General features: G+C 34.6%; 1 protein-coding gene across 2 annotated transcripts in view; it reads left to right on the forward strand.

Annotated features, from left to right (window-relative positions):
• SGK1 (Serine/threonine-protein kinase Sgk1) overlaps positions 1 to 13712 on the forward strand; it is a 31850-nt gene extending 18138 nt beyond the window's left edge. For both annotated transcript variants that reach the window (XM_051210451.1, XM_051210452.1), the window contains 5 exons: positions 40 to 76; positions 2093 to 2179; positions 4705 to 4908; positions 11674 to 11869; positions 13326 to 13712. In XM_051210451.1, the coding sequence (XP_051070443.1) occupies positions 40 to 76; positions 2093 to 2179; positions 4705 to 4908; positions 11674 to 11869; positions 13326 to 13426 (625 nt within the window). In that variant the 3' untranslated portion in view covers positions 13427 to 13712. The remainder of the gene's footprint in view (positions 1 to 39; positions 77 to 2092; positions 2180 to 4704; positions 4909 to 11673; positions 11870 to 13325) is intronic.
• Positions 13713 to 20218: the final 6506 nt, after the last annotated feature.

A 20218-nucleotide genomic window follows, 5' to 3' on the forward strand; every position in this document is an offset into this window, starting at 1 on the left:
CAAAGAAAACTATTTTACACTTTTTTGCTTATTTAAAAGTGATTTAAAACCTGAAAATATACTTCTTGATAGTAAGGTAAGTAGAATTCGTGTGTCTCCCAGCTTTCTTAAATGAATATTTCACTCCCTTTTTGTTAACACAGTCATTTTAAAAGTTCTTTTGCCGACCACTTCTCATGATAATCTTTCCAACTGCATATCAACCGTTTGTTTTATTATTAGCTCAACTGGTAGATAATTATACAGATTGATTTATGCAAATATAACTAAGACATAATTATCTAAATAAAATGTTATGACTCGAGTATTTCTCGACTTGTATGAACATCATCGCAATCACCGCTTTATACTTCAGTGTTTGTTTATATAAATTATTGTATTTTTTCAATTCAATCCAATTGCGTACAAAATTGATCATAAAGTTTTACAGAACAAGATAATTTTATTTAGATAAAAATTAACCATCAGGTATTAACGGATCGTTGTGTCATCCTAATTTGGGACTCAATATCAGTACTCATCAATAACTTCACCAAGGATCAAACCCATGACTTTCTGATCACTAATTTGGTATCTAACGATTTGCACCTCTAACTTCGGTTGATTCTATCGGGCTGAGGCCTGGAATTACCGGATCCCATCCTTAGTGAGTTCACGGATGCTCTCTGGGGAAAGTTCCACATGAGGTTGAAACAGATGTCTATTGCTTCCTAGTTTGAAGTGGTTGTAAAAATATTGGCTGTTCGAGGTTTTAAACTAGAAAATACAACAGATTTCACAATTCTTCTACACAAACATTAGTTTTTTGTAAAAGTATTCGATTTTAAAATAAAGATTCATTAGTTATGTTGTTCGTCATTTTAACTGTTCTACTTTACACACAGAGGTTATGATTCTCTGTAACATTAGGAGTTGACAGTTGAAAGAGTCTCAAGATTTTCTTAAAAGATGTAGGCTGAGTTAATAGATATTAATACTTTATCCGTTTGCTGATCAGGATACGGCTTCAACGTAGATGATGAGTTGGGGTATGTAATACTCTTTTGAAGCATTTCAATCGAAAAAGGATTACAACATTGTTAACAAATTTACTATCTTTAATTAATTCCTTAAACCCAACCTTACCACTACTCAATGACGGTTCAAACACACCGACAATGATTTTAATAAATCTATGATCAACCACCAACAACATACTTTTGTCCCTTAACTTTTAAACCATATTTCACTGTCGTAGAGTGATATAAAGCAAACTAGTGAATAGTATTGTGATGTATGCTACCTACACTGACAGATATAAGTAGTATGTAGACTCTATCGGAAGTGGAATGTCTGGTAGCAGAAAATTCAATTGAAGATAACAGAAAGGAAATCGGATAGGAATAAAAATAACAACAGAATTAGAGAAATAATAAAATATATACGGAACAACTCAATGAGGATGTACAAATGATGTATCTAATGCATGATTTTCATATTTTACAAAGCCGTCGCGTAACAGTAGATTGGTTTTCCGCACCTGAGTTTTCGTTCATTACAGTATAATCACCAATTGGTAGGTTAATGATCTTGTCAATCTTAAAAAAGACATCCGAAATAATAAAATTGCTTAAGAGGATCGGATGTTTCATTTCATATATTAAGGATTAGGAATGATTTAGACCAGTTTTGACTAGAAGATTTAAACTTAAAAGAAATTTAGCATAAGAAACCCATATATAGATGTACCTTGATCTTCAAGTTTATCATCAACAAATTCTGAAGTTTAAGGAATTTAAAATCTATAATGAGATTAGAACTTATGTAAGCCAAATTACTTCGCTGTTAAAGAATGCAAGTTCATCCCTTATAGCCTATACATAATTTGATATTTATGGTTTTAAATATTATTTTCCCGTTCAACTAACATACGAAACTTAACAATCAATTGAATTACCATCTACTAACCTCTTCTTGTATTAGTCGACGTTAAATCATGTTTTTCTATGCTCAAAATCCATACTTCATTGAAAACTAACAACCCTTTTTATCATTAACTTCCTAGTTTGATTTTATCTAATGAATAATCATTTTATAAAATTTCATATTTAAGGGATATGCAATCCTTACAGATTTTGGGTTATGTAAACAAAATTCTGCCAGTCAGTCTACTACGCTAACATTTTGTGGCACTCCTGAGGTAAGTTTATATACATAAACTAAAATTTTTTAAGATTTTATTTATTAATGGAACGTGAAGTTGAAAGTCGAATAATTCGCTTTTCAAATATTAATTAGCTGGTGAGAATTTCGCTTTATCCATTTCGGTCAGCAGAGTAGGGGTAATTCAAACTAAGATAACTTTATGAAAAAATCATTAGTGTTCAAATATCGTAGGTTCATAAATCTAGGTCACAACGATTTTACTACATCGACAATGGACGTAAATTACAGGAACTATGGTTGTTTGCCTTCTCTGTACTTAAATTTATCTTCTCATGTCCTTCATATGTATTTCCGTTAATTTCTAGAGCTCCCACTTACTTGCTTGTTGAGATTTGTTTTTATTTGAACGGATACACCGTTATAACATGTTCCAAATAGTATGGTAAACTAGTTTATATGTGTTTGTTCATATTTTGGAAGAAACCTTATTTTCAAATTATACTGAATAATAAGCAATAGAGCAACTCAAGAGGTTAATAATTCGAATTAGTCACGTCCATCTTGATGTTAACTAGAATTTCCCAGTTCTCGCAAAACGTACTGAGCTCTCTACCTGGTAGATAAACTTAACCATCAAAGTTACGTTTTCTCGGTGAGATGAAGTCAGAATTTATTTGAAAGTACATGGCTAAGTGAGATAAAACAAAATACAAGGCAAATAACTAAAAATACTTCAAACTCAATATTTCAACTGACAACATATCATGAAAAGGAACAAGAGTTCCACATTCATAGTTTGGGGTTCTTCCAGCTTTACTTCTGCGGTTTGTGTTATACTACTGAGTAGTATCAAAACGCCTACGTGGTAAATGTAATAGGTTTATTGGAACAAAGTAGTCGTATCTCATTCATTTGTATTTAGTTTAGTTTCATTTATTAGAACTGTAGTTTCACTATACTTTATATGAGACTGTTAGTTATTTGTATTGGTAGGATTGTCTGGTTCTGATGCGTAGTATTCCTCTCTTTCATTATATCCAAATGTCACGTATTTATGTGTGTATTTCTATTTTGATGGTGATTTGACCTACTCTAGTGTTATAATCTATTTCTTACGGCTATAACCCAGCTATTCCTATTGCTTAGTAATCTTGGATACCAAATCACTCGACAAGTCCCCAAATCAGAACACGGTTGGACAGGAAAGAGATTATATTCCGAGTAACAAGGTTAGATGGAAGTAAGAAGCAAGCAAGCGCAATAGGGAAAGCGTTAGTATATTTATAGTTTTTTCACATGAGAAGATTTCTCGAGCGTTCACTCAGTATTGACTGACGCTGATTGGATAGAATTAGTCAATCAGCGTGCACCAAAGCAATCGTGCATTGAGCATGCTTTAATCCAGTCTATGTCCCGCTAACATCTAGAATATCTCACCATCCGATTGTATTTTTAAGAGTGGTTTTGTTTCGTAGCCATGGTTTAATATTAATTTGTATTTTTGGTTATGGTTTCTCGCTTTAATTTAAATTACATGTTGTACTATGCGTATAAATACTAATGTTTTTTGGACCACCACTTCACCAAACCCTCAACAAAATAATATCTAGTCTAATTAAGTCATTTAAATTCTTTTGTTCCCCGAAACAGATATTGCTTAAACAAATTAAGCACTGATTAGTGACCAATTTATTGTTTTTTGTTATTTGGCGCTGATCAAATTCTAGCGATAAAGTTGCAATGTATCGGTTAATCTAAGTGACTTGACTTCAACTTAAAGGGTTGAGGGTAGTCGCCACACAACCTTGTCTTTGAAGGGAACTATGAACCCAGGTTTCAGGCCAGCCCCAGCTGGCCTGAAAGGTATATCTGGAATCTTAGAGGTGTATTCGAACCAGGGTTTTCCGCCGACCACCCGCAACCACTTAACATAGATGTCACTATTGGTTATATCTTGGTTCATTAAAGAGTTCCCTCCTCGCCGAATTCCTTTTTAAAGCTGTACACTAGTGAATATATATTTATTTTTCAAAATAATAATTATTATAATGATGGTGATAATAAAAAGTTCTTCTTATCAAGGGAACTAGTAATAATTTTGTTAAAACACCATTATCTGAACGAAGATAGGTAAGAAAATTCTAATTGGGAAGGGAAGTTTCAATGTGATAAAAACATGTTGAAAGTGAGATGAAATGTAATCAGGAGGATCATAAAAACAAAGAAACCACTTGGGGTAAAAGTTCCATGGAGAAGACAGAAGGGAAGCAAGAAAAGAATGAAAGAGAAAGTAGAAAATTAAGATCTATTTCTCTGTTTGTCTTTCTGTCTATCCGTCTGTTTGTCTGTTACCCATTTTTTGAACATTTACAATCCTCATACACTTAACATATCCCAAACCTAGTAAAAGGTCATTTAACTTCTTAAATGATTTTTTTCTCACTATAATTGAAAACCGTCATCTTCGTTTCGTCCACAAAGTTTGTTTTCTTTAAGATATAACTGCTGCATATATGTTGAAGTAATTCTCTCCATTCCATTGTTACATTTTTAAAATAGTATTTGGCACCAGAAATTTTGCGTAAACAGCCATATGATTTTGCAGTTGATTGGTGGTGTTTAGGGTGTGTTATTTATGAAATGTTACATGGTCTACCTCCGTTCTATTCAGAAAATCGTGCACATATGTACCGATATATATTGGAAAGACCTTTAAGAACACGTAATACACTTAGTTCATCAACTGAAAATATTTTATTTCGTGTAAGTTTACTTTTTAAATTTTCCTACTTGTTGTTGCATTATTATTATTAAATAATAATAATATGTAATTTTTCAAACTTCAAATTTGCACATATTTAAATTGCAAGTTATCCCTTGTTTAATCTAAAAAAAATCGAAATGTTATTCAGATCACTAATTATTGGGAAACAGGAGACACTAGACAGTTGTTTAGTCTCAGTATGAGATTAATCAATAGTGTACATCCACGACACTAACGCGGATTGAACTCAAGACTTTAAGGTCTCACAGAGTGCCCATACCCTTTAAACCACTAGGTTGGCATTCAGTAGTTAATATGTGTAACATTAGTCGATACACGATATTGGATTTGGTTAGTTCCTTCCTCGCACCCGATATACTTGGATCCCAGTCGTGAGGTCGTGGCTTAACATCTCTGAGTTCTGTACTGGGGCGAAACAGCTGTCTATTGCCTAACGGCTTTCAATGATTGTTCATCTTAGGTCATTTCGTGATCTTGTTAACATTTAACGATATTCACAAATCTTTTATACTGAAAATACAAAATTTATTTCTTACTTTATGGTGGGATATAAGTAGCGGTTACCAAAATGTGCAATAATATGTATTGTAGATTACGTAACAGAAATTTCCAGTTCTGTCTGAGACGTACTCTAGTAACTACGATTGAATAAACTGCACAAAGAAAAGCGAACACTATGAATGAACGTGAACGTGATGTACTATACCTAGAATAAACACCTCGATTATTTCAAGATAAATTATCATTTCGTGCAAACACTACAGGTACTTTTGAACTAGGTAATAATTCAAAATTACACATTAAATTTTATGGTGGTTAATTACTTTTAAGGAAGTTATGATGCAAGGAAACACTTTTTTATCCCTAAAAGTATAAAAATAATATCACTTTGCCTTAAATCTTTTCTGCAGCTGTACATATTGTGGAGACAGTGTGTAAATGTGTGTACTCTGCTGATATCCACTGATTTGTTGATCATTCTAGTAGTTCACTTACAATCAACGTGAATAGCTCGAAATAGAAATTTTGCACGGATAACTGACGTTATAACGATCATTTTATTTTATGGTGACGCAGAAACGATAACTGTTTTTTGTGACACTATTTGAATCGTACTTCCTGTTCCCTACATTGTCTAAGCATCCTATGCATTTATGTTAATTGCTGTTCTGGCTGTCAGAAGGGTAATCGGCCTCGTGAATGCCGAAGAGTTTCGGGTTTCACTATGAGATGCCATAACTCTTCTGGATGAAGACCCTACAGCTCCCAGTGCACAGTCTAAATGGTTAAAATTACTTTTTACTGGTTGGGTTTTTTTAGTAGTGTTCTTTTCTACAGAATAGGGTTGCTAACCCCATGTTTAACCCTCCTTCTTTATTCGGGCTTTGGTCTAGGAGTGTAGCGAACGAGATGCCAAGTGGGGACTATCTAATCTATTTTAATACAAAATTACACAGTGTCTTAGTAAGATCTAAGAACTATACAGTAAATACTTCATTTGCAAAACTGTCTCAGACTTCATTGTTCCTTCATCTCCACACCAATTGCTTTCTGTTTCCATTCTTTCTCCCTCGATCTTCCCGACTTTCTGCTGCCAGACATTCTAATCCTGACTAGCGTTATATGCTGCTTATGTCGACATGAGTAGCATACACCACGGCAGTAATCATATAAAGGCTACAGACGGAGCAAAAAATTATATATATATATATAATTCTAAGTATTAAAACTGTGAATAATGACGGTGTAATAGAAAGGTTATAATTTTAGATTATGTAGTGTACATAATCTCAATAAAAGACTTTGTGTGGAAATAAACAGACTTGTAAAGTTAATGAGTTAACAGTGGATAAAGATGTGAATGGGGTAAGATAATTAAAATATTTTATGCTACGATAACTGAATGTAATAGAAAGGTTGAATGAAATGAAGTGATATGAAAAATAATCACGAATAAAATCATGAGGATATAAGGAATAGTATCAGTAGGGATTTTGTGAAGATTGTAGTAATTTCAGCAGTTGAGATCATGAGTCAATTGAAGCTAGACCACCATAAAACCTGGAAGCACTCGACGGCCATTTCGTCCTATTGTGGGAGTTCTCACCAATGCGCATCCACGACCCCGACTCGCGGGACTCGAACCCAGGACCTACTAGTCTCGCGCCAGGCGCTTAAAAAAGACTAGACCACTGAGCCGGCATTCAACGGTGTTAATATCTAGCCTCAACTAATCCTGAAAATTGAGCGACACATCCACCATTGTCATCAGACAGTTTCTATCTCACAACTGACCCGGCTGAACTCCACTGGTCACTGCTTCTCACTAAAACTCCAGGATATACCTCTTGAAGCCAGTCACTAGTGAGGATACGTTGATAAGTATCAGAAGGGACCGTCCAGTGCTTTCAGGTTTTTCATGGTGGTCTAGCTTCAATTGACTCGTAATCTCAACTGTTGATATAAAGAATAGTTTGAAAAATTCCCATATATTTTTTTCGATTGGATCCTTATCAGGCTTTACTCTAATATACAGTAATATTTATGTGCATATACGAAATAATTGAACCAATGATAACAGTGGAAAAGATTACATAAATAAATGAAAGATATAAATTGGTAGTGTGATGATAAGTGTACTAGTTGTGATAAGAATAATAAAGGCTTGAATCCATGTTTTATAATGGGAAATAGGTCAATGATTAGAAAAATATAGACACTGAAGTAACATTCATAAAATTATAAGATAACATAATTAAAAGTGTTTAAATAATTGGACAGTGAAGCGTGTATATGAGAAAAAAAAGTGAGAGAGGTTGAAGAAAAATAAACGACCAAAGAGTATGGAAAATAATAACAAATAAAATCACAAGCAAAGATGGATAGTGGCTAGCAGGGGAATCCAGGACGCGCGTTTCGTCTTATTTGGGACTCGTCAGCTGGATGTACCTGTATCTCAGAATTGATGTTCACTCTGGGACTCGAACCCAGTACCATTCACTTCAAACGCCATCGCTTTATCAACTTATACAATAAGAATATATGTATAGTATTAGTCAGTTCATAGATTCACATAGTTATACTCATGATTCTTGTCGGGATAAAGAAGTTACAAATTTTTTATGAACATAGAGACTTGGATTGCTAGCTCGGATTCCTATAGCTTTTGCTATGTGTAAGAGGCGAACTGAACCCCATAAGGAAAACTAGTAGGAATACGATAAATAACTTTAAATGATCTAATTCTGTCTAATACATAACCGCTATCCATCAAGTGTGATAGAACGGAGCTAAGTATTGTTTTAACGGTACCCCTCCTTAATCACGAAGGGAGGTGTTCACTAACTCTTTAGCTCAGTTGTCTGGTAGGCCACCCAATATAGCTTTCTCTATAGGAGCAGATGAATTCATAGATACACATAAATGTGGCAGAACAAATTAAATTATCCTTTAGTTGAGGAATCACATAGGTTAGCTGCATTAAACTTTCTTTTAACTACTCTAGTCAGTCTATCCTCGCAACACATCAGCAGCTATATAACTTCGTCTTCTCATTGCATTATCAAAAGCTATATCTACGTTGGATTGCCGCTTCAGGAAGAGAGGTTTCTTACCAGCCGTTGATGTCTCTATTTTCCTGTTTGTTGCATGCAAGTGCTTCTTCAGGAAACCTTTTGGATAATCCATTTCAATCAACATATTATGTATAAGCTATAATTGTTTGTTTAAAGTATCGACTGAGCATATCTTCCTTGCTCTATTTGCAAGACATTTGTCTAAGTTTCTCTTATAATAAAAGGGTACAAAACTCAAGAAATGTGTGTACTGGCTTGCTAAGGAACTTTTCCTACATACATACTAAATGAATCACTTCTTTTCTGTTTAACAAAATGTCAAGCAAATGTAGTTTATTATCAAGTTCCTCTTCACACGTAACTTTGATTGCTGAATGCTTATTGTTAAATAGCTCTAAAAGTTCTGATCGATGATAATCAAAGTATCATCAGTGTAACGACAATAGCATTTAAGCTTATTGCTAACCTAATTAAGAGGTCCGTTTTCTAGTTTCGCAAGAAAAAAAACAGGAAGTATGGGACCTAGCGGTAAACCCATCGCTAATCCATCAATTTGTCTGTGATATGTGTTATTAAAGACAAAATGGACATTCATTATGCATTTCAGAAGTAATTTTTTGAGGCTAACCTCGAGGATTCAAATATTGATATGTTTTTCAAGTAGTTGTTGGCACACAAAGTCAATAGTCTCAGTTAATGGTACATTCGTAGGCAAGGAAGCAACGTTTAGAGATATAATCGTTTTTAATATAAGTTCGTATGTTCAACCTTAGAAATGAAATCGAAAGTGTCTTAAACGCTTCTGTTGACGACCAGTTTTTGTAAGGATCTAGGATTCAAACTAACCACTTCGCAGTTTTATGATATGGCGAATTACACATATCTAAAACTGGGTGAAGAGGAAGTCTAGTCTTGTGGACTTTGGGTAAGCCATAGAGTCGTCGTGTGTTCGATCCAGTGAATCTTGAATGAGGAATAATTAAAGGGAGATGAGGATATTTTCAAATACTAAGTAAAATCAAATAATAATATTTTATGGTGATAGTAAAGAGAAAAATGACGTACTTCTTTCGTACTTACAGTTGTAGCTTCATTTTATAAATTGGAGAAGCTTCTGCTTTTTTAAGGTGTTGAATAAGAAGAAATATTGAAGAATTTGAATGGATAACCAACCTAAGCATCAACCTTTGGATCGATAGAGTGATTGTAATGGAGAACTCTTAACTGCTTTTCTCTCACTCTTGTAGAACCTTGCTATAACATGTTCTCGTATATGAGTTCAAAACCTGCATTGACTACTGTTTGTGAACATTACTCCACAAGAACAGGTGAATTAGTAAATACACATAGGGGCAACCAGACGAGGGAGCTTATTCTTTACGGATACCAAAAATAAATTTCCACCCGTGAATGTTAGTCTCGGCTTTACGGCATAGGAGATTCTTTTTATGGCTTTTGACAGCTGCTTCTTAAGTACAACAGATTCATATGAAGATATTTCTTTAAAAAAGAACCTTTGGATTTCTTGTTCAGATATTCTTTCATGTTGTTCCCTACGAAGTGGCCTGGATAGCTTTTGTCAACCAATGTTTTCATGAGGAACGCAAGTTCTTCGTCGACGCATTCAGTGCCACAGATCCTACGTATTCGGTAACATAGAGTGAATAAGATTCCTCTTTTTGCTTAATGGAACCCAGCTATTGAAGTTAGTTAGTTAGTGGACCCATGTTTGTTTTCACTGATATGTTGAAAAACGGCAGTGTTTAGACACTATAAAATTTAAAAGTCCTCCTAAATCTTCCGTCTTTAAGTGTAAAAATCACAGGGATTTGTGCGTACCTGTAATGTGATATGATGTTTGTGTAAGATGTGCTCACAGTTCAACTGTAGACCATTTCAAATACTATCAGTCAAACTAATATATGTGATCAGTTCTCAGTATACTTACAGCAGATGAGATGGTTATTTCTCAGTCTTCTCTTCCGTTGTTTACTAATAAGATACTATAGACCTTGGCGCTTAAAAGCTTTCGTGTTCAGCTCTCTAAATCACTATAGAGTATAGAAGCTTAGTGGTTAAATGACTAAACATTCAACTGAAAACAAGAGTATATACTTCATAAACGGGTTACATTACTTAAGAATATAGTCACTACACAGAAACGGGCAAAATACAATACTAAACATCTCGATTCTACTAGTTGGTATTCTAGATGGATGCATCATTTTAGTCAGTGAAATAATCAATTCTTGTTAACAGAATATTTAAAGTTATATGCTATAAATTGTTAATATCGGTCTTTGCATAAACTAAATTTTAACTAAAATCTATGAAAGGAATGATGAATTGTTCAGAAACATACGGAACTCAAAGCCATATAAAATTTTGTTCGGTTCATGGTGCTAAAATAGAGTACTTTATGTGATGATAATTATGATTGGCAGATGAATGTATAACTAGCTAACATCCCAAACACCGTGCAGACGATGTTGAATCACTCAAACCAATGGGCCACATCATGATATGATTGGTGGAATTCAGTCAACATCAACGGACTAGACAAACCTAAAATTAGTCACTACTCAGTGAATAATCATTTGTAAATATCTTAATCTAACAGGAGATACGTCACTTTCTCAATAGCTCAGTGATAAGATCTCAGACTGTGAAGTTATCTGACAGAGGTTCGAACTTATCAGTGAATCTCAGTTCCTGCAAGACTGATGATACATTGTACTGACAAATCCTAAGTGGGATGAAACCCATATTCGTTGTTTCGTTCTGATTACCTTAAACCAAATAACTATGTATAACTTTGTTTTGTAGTATTATAGCTTTACTGATAAACTTGTAGTTGTTTTTACATTGCATGATTTAATACAATTGTTCTGAATTCTTCATGTCCCTTTTTTCCTCTTCCCAAATTTATTTCACTGGATTATACTCTGTAAATAACATCTCTAAACCCTAATCTTCCCGATTACTGCTTATACTCTTGTTACCTCTACCACTACGGGATTTGAATTGACAACTGCATCTCTGTGCTAAGGTGGTGTGGCAACTCGAACTGATGTACGTACGTACGAATTTCTACGTTGTTACTGACTGACTTATTTTTTGTTTGGAAAATAAATAATTTCCAACTACGATTTTTGGTCTAACACACAGTTACTTCAAAAAGATAAAATTAGTCGACTTGGAAGTGAAAATGATTTTGAAGAAATTAGTAAGCATCGATTTTTCAAAGATATTGATTGGATAAAACTACTAGAGCGCAAATTAACTGCACCATTTCTGCCATCGGTAACCTCATCAACCGATACACGAAATATTTCACCGGAATTTGTCAATTCCGCTGTACCAAGTGAGTGAAATTTTTATACGTTTGATTTCAACTCGTATAAGTATAATTTAGTGCCTTTTTGTATGAAGAAAGCTTAACTAATGCTAATTCATTCTGAGGTGAAATATAAGTCAGTTAGTTATAAGTGAACAAATAGAAATAATTGAAGATGTAGGATTGATTTTTAACATTCACATACTGTTACATCTCGAATCGATCAATATAAGTGGATCTTCCTGTTAACTTTAGATGCCTTATAGTTTTCAATTCAAAAACCTATTCCTCTTTACATAGATCAAATTAACATTGGTCATTTTCTCTGGGTTGTTGATAATATTTTTTTAATCGTGTATTTTAGCCTTTTTAAATCCATTCCTACTTTGCTCAGTACATGTAGTTGGAGACTTTAGATATCATGCCTGGAAACTGATTACAGATATTGTAGATTAGTATAATCAAGTTTCCATTTATTTTTTGCACTAAAGATGATAGCATGTGAATTGAGAATTGATAGTAGAATCTCAGTTGTATTTATTGTTTAACTTACTTTGAGTTCATTGTACGTTCATTCATCTAGTTTATTCATTCTCCAAAGGTTTCTTTATTCTTATTTTTTAAGCATCATTGAAAATATTGTTCTTTTGATATAATTTGTCAATCACTAAGTCTCAACCAGTTAGAATTCAGAATTGAGATAACCCCCGATGAGTTGATTCAATAAATGATTTTGTACTAAGAAACTTAAGTTGTCTTTTATATTACAACATGTTCAACTAAAATAGTGTAGCTATGATTGAGTGATAAATAACTAGTCAACAATGTTTAACAACTGAAGGTAGTCGGCGAGAAACTCCGTACCTGGATTGAGTACTAGTGGGTGCTCATCAGTGAGGCTTACTTACAGCTTTGAGGAAATTGATACTTCCTGGTGGCCTTGAATTAGCGTTACGAGGCTTCATACTTTAAGATGTTACCATTGAGCTATTTGAATAACAAATGGAGCATCAATCCTCTCAAGATTACAGATATTCCTTACTAACAACTGTCATCTAGGTCCATGGTTCCTTACTGACTACTCTCAAACACCTTGTCTCTCAACATAGTGCACACAATAACATATCCCTAAGACTAGTGGCCACATTGCAATCTGATCTATGTGATTCGATCAGTGCTAAACGGACTAGACAAACTTAAAATTGTTCAATAATCAGTGACCAACTAGCTGTAAATTTACCAAGCATAAAAATGAATACTATAAAATAATCAATAATCACTTCTATTCAGTTTGACTGGTTAATTCATGAAAAGAAGATAATGAAACGCAAAATTGTTCCTTTCAGTAATATAATTTCTCTAATGAAGGTTCTTTATTGTATATTTGACATCTGCCATGTGATCACTTATTAAGTGGAAAACTTAAATAAACTTAATTATTTTAATAACATTATCAATAATAATGTTCGTTATGAAATTTCAGATTCCGTTATATGTTCTGTAATGCGATCACGAAATCTTCATGGTATAGATGAAACATTTTCTGGATTTTCTTATATCCCAACCAAAAATATTCATAATTAGTCATAGTTGGACTGAATATAAACTTATTCTTACATATTTAATTTACATTCGAATATATCCTATTCTGTTACTTTAACATTTTCATCATGGTTCAATTGTTCAATGCTAATCAACTGTCATATTTAAATCTGCTCTCAATAACTCATTTAAATGTTGAAATTAACTGTTGGAACAGCTTGTACTATTTTAGTTGTGAAGATGTTTTTGAGGGTAAACATTGATGAACTCATAGGTGCTGCTTGATTCCGTTTAATGATAATGCTAATAAAATATAGATTCTCATTAACTTAGTATACAAACTTATGAAAACGGGAAATAAGAAATGGAGTAGGAGTAGCGCTTCGTATACGTAAATTTCAAACATAAATTTAAACAGTAGACAAAGGATATAGGTATAGATAAAACGTTTCATTTGAATACGCACTAAAAGTTAGACCTAACTCAGATTATATAAGCAATGTTTATAATACAAGAAGGTAGACAGACACGTACATAATAAGTACATACACATCCTTATCTAAACCGTATTTTGTGATTTATCATCGTTAGAAATATCATAAGAAAATGTACTTGAACAGGTCACCAGATCTTTGATCGAATTACAATGATACTCAAATGTTACAGCTTGATACAGACACAAACAGATGAGGGGTATGTTCTAGGCGAATCGTATTAGAAAATACAGGGTTCTGTCCGTAGACATAACGCTGTTGTTGGTTTCTTCAAGTAAATTATGCAAATCGAAACCGCTGCAAAGTCGGTGGAAGATTATGTGTAGAAAAATGTAATGAAAGGCCATACATAGAAACTTGCTTGTACTGCATCTTATTTGCCAAAAAAACATCCACATGACTGTCAAAATCGGATAATAAGAGTGGGAAGGAAGATAAGCCTTTAGTTAGCTTTCGTAATAGAAAAACAAAGTTACATACTTTTTTTTCATTCAGTGTGATTGCTGTTCAATATCATGCCTATTTTTTATCCACTGTGATGACTGCTTGATAAGGGTACTCGTTTTATTTAAAGAGTAGTGGTTTTCTTGCCATAACATTGATTTTATTTTCAATGTGGTGTTTCTTCAGTATGGTATTTTTGTATTAAATTAATTTGAACTCTGCTCAGCATCGCACTCAGTATGTGTTTTTGTAATAATTCTATGCACTTTTCATGCATGTGATATTTAATAATTAATTATCGAGTAGGTGCGCAAATCAATGTATAGATGAATGAATATTATGGTTATATGGGGTACTTTTTGGAGGAATAATAAATCTTCATTTGTATCCATCTTCTGTGTCTTGACTTTGCGTTGTAAGAACTTCCGTGGTTTTCGATTTCAAGTATTTGGCAGCAGGATCAGGGACATAGCTATTTTATGGATAAAAGGCTTCTTGTATGTATATGAATAGTGGTTAGGAAATTCAATATCATCTGCATGAAAACGTGGAGAATTCCTATATGTATTTATTATAGACATATAGTAAGGAAAGAACAAGTCCAAATATTAGCAATTCGGACGATAAACATGTTTCAGTTTCCACAGCTTCGTTGAACTAATTGAAAAGGAAATACAGAGTTTGATGAGATGTCACGATATCTGTACTATATTGGTTGAGTCATAAGTGCTTCTTGTGATGGTCAGTTGATAGGATTTATATGATCAAAAGTAGTGGATAGTAGATCATTTTTGTCTATACAATGGGTTGAGCTATGAATGGTACCAGTGTAGATCGTTACGGTGGATCTTTACTTAAGACGTATATCGATTGGGTGAGATAAATTTTTCCCAATGAATGATTCATGAACTAGTTTCCCAACCGTCTATTTTTCGCATATCATATATCTTCAATACACGACAAGTTCAATGCTGAAACTTAATTACGACTATGCTTAAACGATTTTGTATAATTACTTCAGTACTCCTTGGTTGGTATCGATTTTGTTTTTCTTGGACTTTGATTATGACGATTTTCATACTGGCTGAACTATGTAGAAATGATTGACTTGAGTATTAGTTGTTGGGATGAAGTATGTTTTCAGTTTATTGGAAGTGCCTATTACTGTGACAAATAATTTTGTAGCTTCGTTGTATCTGATTTCCAAGACATAAATTGACCGTACATCCCAATTCAGGGAACTGCTCAGTACAACACTTGTTTGGCAAATTTCTGTTTTAGCTGTATCAGTCAGTGTGTTACTGATTGAAATATTGGGCTGCTCAGCTTGTTGTCCGAGAAGTTAATTGTTTCTATTCGTCTCAGTATCTAACATATATTTGTTATCATAGAAAAGAAGTGGATGTTTTAATTAATCTGTCAATCCGCTATTGTTTTAATGTGTGGCCGGTAAACGAATACAAACAGACAATTGGTAAAGTTATGTGATGTGGCCCTGTTTAATCCCAATAATCCTTTTATATTATTAATTTCTATTTTAATTTTATCATAACTCGACTCTGTATGGTCTATCAGTTTTTGTGTTCAGTGAGCTATTATCTAGTCTGCGATCTGGTTCTCAAATGGTGATAGTGAATTGTGTAACTGGGTTAAGCGTGATCCAGTCTGCATCAGTGTATCTCTACAAATCTCTGTGAAGTTTGTTTGTGTTGTATTTCAGAGAATCATCGACTTATCAATTTTTTCCTAATATAATCGAATAATACTGGTAGCATATGAATGTGAAACAATATAACAAAGTAGTGCTAATCACACTAAGTCTAGAACTCCTACAAGAAACAATCAAGAACTCATATTAGAAGTGCGCAGTATGGAGTTGCATTGTGTTATTATGATCGGTTTAAACACAGCATAAGTTATTTAATTGTACAGTAAATGTAGTGATTATTCACCACATGAACGTTCTCAGATAAGTGATTTTGTATCTTCTTTATCATTCATTAATTAGAATAAGAGTGTCGGGCATCTGATTTTAAGAAATATTTGAAAACCCTGAATTTTTTATATACTGTGATAGCTTAATCTATTGAGTCCCAACTAATTGCATACTAGAATAATTAAAAGTAACGCATGCATTTAGTGTCATAGAAACCTCTGGATCTGTCAAAAAGTACCCCAATAACTGTGAATGGACCAGTACTTACAGAGAGGAAAAGACAATGGGTACTGGAATCCTCAGCACTATTAATAGCATTTGACATTTTATACAAGCACCATAAGACTATATAGTTAGTGCCTCCGAGTTAACTTAATCTAAATCGTTAGTAAAGTTCAGGAGCAGGAATTAACCTGATACCGACTCCTTCCAGATCCCATTAACCGTGTGTATGTTAGTGCAAAATATCTTGCACCCTAGGTTATTTGGAAGCCAAAATAAGTGTTGTTTAGTGAAGTTCATATTCGCTATCAGTGTTTTATGAGATATCATGCCAAGTGCTTTCATGGAATTGAGGAAAATAATTGAGAGTGGTGTTTCTTGGTCCCGACCGGTTGTACAACTGTCTCATGATGTGAGAAGTTTGGAGGTTTACGTTTCGCTACCTTTAATCCCTCATACATGCTGTACACTTTGGATGGAACTGTATCCATTCCATTATTCTTTATAAAAGGCTGCTCTACTTCCTAGTAAGCAACCCTCCGACGCCGGGACATTCAATAAAATCAGGGAGTTTTATTGCTGTTTTAGTCCCAACGTTTTGGCTTTTTAGAGCTGTGCTTACGCCACTTTCCTTCTTAACTCTCACACACTGCTTCTTATCGCTACTGGGGTATTAGCAACAGTACATTATTCGATTGTTGTATGAACTCCGGTTATGGCTCCAGTAGTCCCGAGATTGATTGGGCCTGTGTTTAATGATTTGTATATTATAATCACGTTTGATATGGCAGCTCCCGACCGGATATTATGATTCTCTTCCATTAATTCTGTCATTTATTTCTTACACAATGTGAGTATACACACCGTGAACACGGGTTTTACATGAACAAGCAACACTCCATAGGTACTGTAGTATCACAGCGACAGTGGACACAGCCACTTCGAAAATTACATCAAAATATTGGGCAGCGATTTTGAATGACAGTCATAGTTATTGTGATCTTTCTCTCAAGTGGGATACGTTGCCACTATCTCATTCTTTTAACATTTTGCTTGCCAATTTTATCATCTGTGATAATCTGGGTAAGGCCCAAATAACCCTACTATAGATTTGGTTTTATTGTTTTAATGCAGAGATCCGTGCTTAGGCGTCTTTTTCGGCTTCCTTATTATTCCGTCGCTAGATGCAGCCACTTTCGACTTATTGTTGGATTCCGTAAGCATCGGTAGTGTACATACCATTGTTGAACAATCAATTAAATGGAACTCTTCACTATACATCAACTTACTTGATTATGAGAAAACATTTGACAGCGCAGATAGATGGACCTCATAAAAAATTCTTCGATAACATGGCGTACCTGAGAAAATCGTCAACACCATACGGAATCTACACAACGGACTACAATGCAATGTCGTGCATGGAGAACAGCTGACAAACACATTCCAAGTGAGCACCGAAGTCAGACAAAACTGCCTACTCTCCCCCTTGCTCTTTCTTCCGGTGGTTGACGGGATTACGAAGACCTCTATATCTGGTGGGAAGCACGGAATACAATGGACAGCTTAGATGCAACTAGGTGATTTGGACTTCTCAGATGAAACACCCCTTCTACCCCATACCCACCAACAAATGCAGGCCAAAACAACGAGTGTAGTAGAAGCCTCTACAGCAGTAGGCGTCAACATACGCAAAGGAAGAAAATAAGATCCTCAAATACAACACGAAGAACACCAACCCAATCACACTTGATAGGGAAGCTCTGGAACAGGCGGAAACGTTCACGTATATGCACAACATCATCGATGAATGTGGAGGATCTGGTTCTGACGTAAAGGAGAGGATTGGAAAAGCAAGGTCAGCATTCCTACAATTAAAGGACATATGACACTCAGAACAACTGACAACCAAAATCAAAGTCACAATCTTCAATACAAACGTCACGACAGTTCTACTGTATGGAGCTGAAACTTGAAGAACTAACATGATCATCATCAAAAAAGTACAAGTATTTATAAACAATTGTCTGCTCAACATCCATCGGCCGGATACCATCAGCAACAGCCTACTGTGGGAGAGGACAAACCAGCTTCCAGCTGAAGAGGAAATCAAGAAAAAACGTTGGGAGTGGATAGGACATACGTTGAGGAAATCAACAAACTACATCATGAGGCAAACTCCAAGTTGGAACCTTGAAGGGAAACGGAAAGGAGGAAGACGAAAACCACACTGCACCGAAAATTGGAAGCAGACATGCAAAGAATGAATAGTAAGGAGAATCGACTGAGAGGGATTAACCAGAATAGACTTGGATAGGGAATGCTGATGGGTTATCTATGCTCCTCTATGAGGAGAAACAGGCGTAGTAAATAGTCGAGTAAGTAATTAGCAATATGACCACTCCTTGAAGTTATAGATTAAGTAAAGGTGTTATTCAACAGACTAAATGGTAGTATGGGATTTAATCAAGGAAAAATTGCACAAACTGTAGGTTCCGCAAAAGTCGTAAAAGTGAGTAAATATTTATTGCACAAGAGTAGGACGTGGAAGTCAAGTGATATTCAAACGTTACCTTTGGATTTCTTAGCGGAAAACATCGTATGGATGAAGTAATCTTTCCGCCGCCAAGCCGATGATCGGGATGACTAGACCTACCACACGGTGGTTTAACCTTACTGTACCTACCAGATTTTTTATTGTTGTTGTCTGCTAGAAGTAGAAAGACGTAGTTTTTTCTCTGAAATGGTCCAATACTTCAGTATGACAGAGGGAACGGGATATTTTTAGTTATTAGTAATAGATCAGAGAGTTCTCGTCAGACTCCAACAGCGCACTTCATTTTTTAATATTACTCGACAGATGTTCTACATAGTTTGAAATGTTTTGGAGCTAGCCGTGGGGATTCAGTAAACTTACAGAATTGAAACAAGGTTTTGGTGAACGGCTAACAGAATGACTGGGTTCTACACGAAACAGACGTGATGAAATTTATTAAAGGATTGGTTATATCTTCCCTTATTACTATGATATTGAACACTATAAAACTCTGCTTTTCAGAAATAGATTTTCAGAGACCTACAGCCTTGCATTGGGCACTGCCAGTATGTTTTCCATTTCTACATTACAGTCGAAATGTTCTATTCTTAAAAATATTTCATTCTGAAAAACATAATCCATATTATATAGAGGATGAGACCTTTTTCTAGGTATTTTAGTGGCCCGTGGACCTGACTCCTATTTAGATCGTACGAATGTTTGTTATCGCCTATTCTCGTATATAATCGTCGACTTAAATCACGTTAGCCAATAACGGAATTAAATGAGTCAAATAACGAGAATGGGATTTTGAATACATATATTTTGTATATGAGATGAATGGAATAGAAGGAAGAGAAGCGACGCAGAGTAGAGATGGCCGGTAAGCCAACTCATTTTTAGTCAGGCGTTAATCAATATTTATAGGCAGACAAAAATAAGCTACAGACATGTGATGAATGGGATGGGAAGTGCACACACATATGCGCTCATATAAAAATAATGAAGACTGGTAAGCGAATAACTAACAAGGTCAACATATGACTCACGTAGAATGAATAGATTGGTTTGTCCGAAAACTAGAATAAGGTATATGGGCTTGAAATAATAACTGACACTACAGTATTTAGTGACCAGGTATCTGACTCCAATCTGATCGTTTGCGGACTGCTTTCGAAATATACATCTTGGATAACCTCGTA

This window comes from Schistosoma haematobium, chromosome ZW, assembly GCF_000699445.3.
Source record: "Schistosoma haematobium chromosome ZW, whole genome shotgun sequence".
NCBI lineage: Eukaryota > Metazoa > Platyhelminthes > Trematoda > Strigeidida > Schistosomatidae > Schistosoma > Schistosoma haematobium.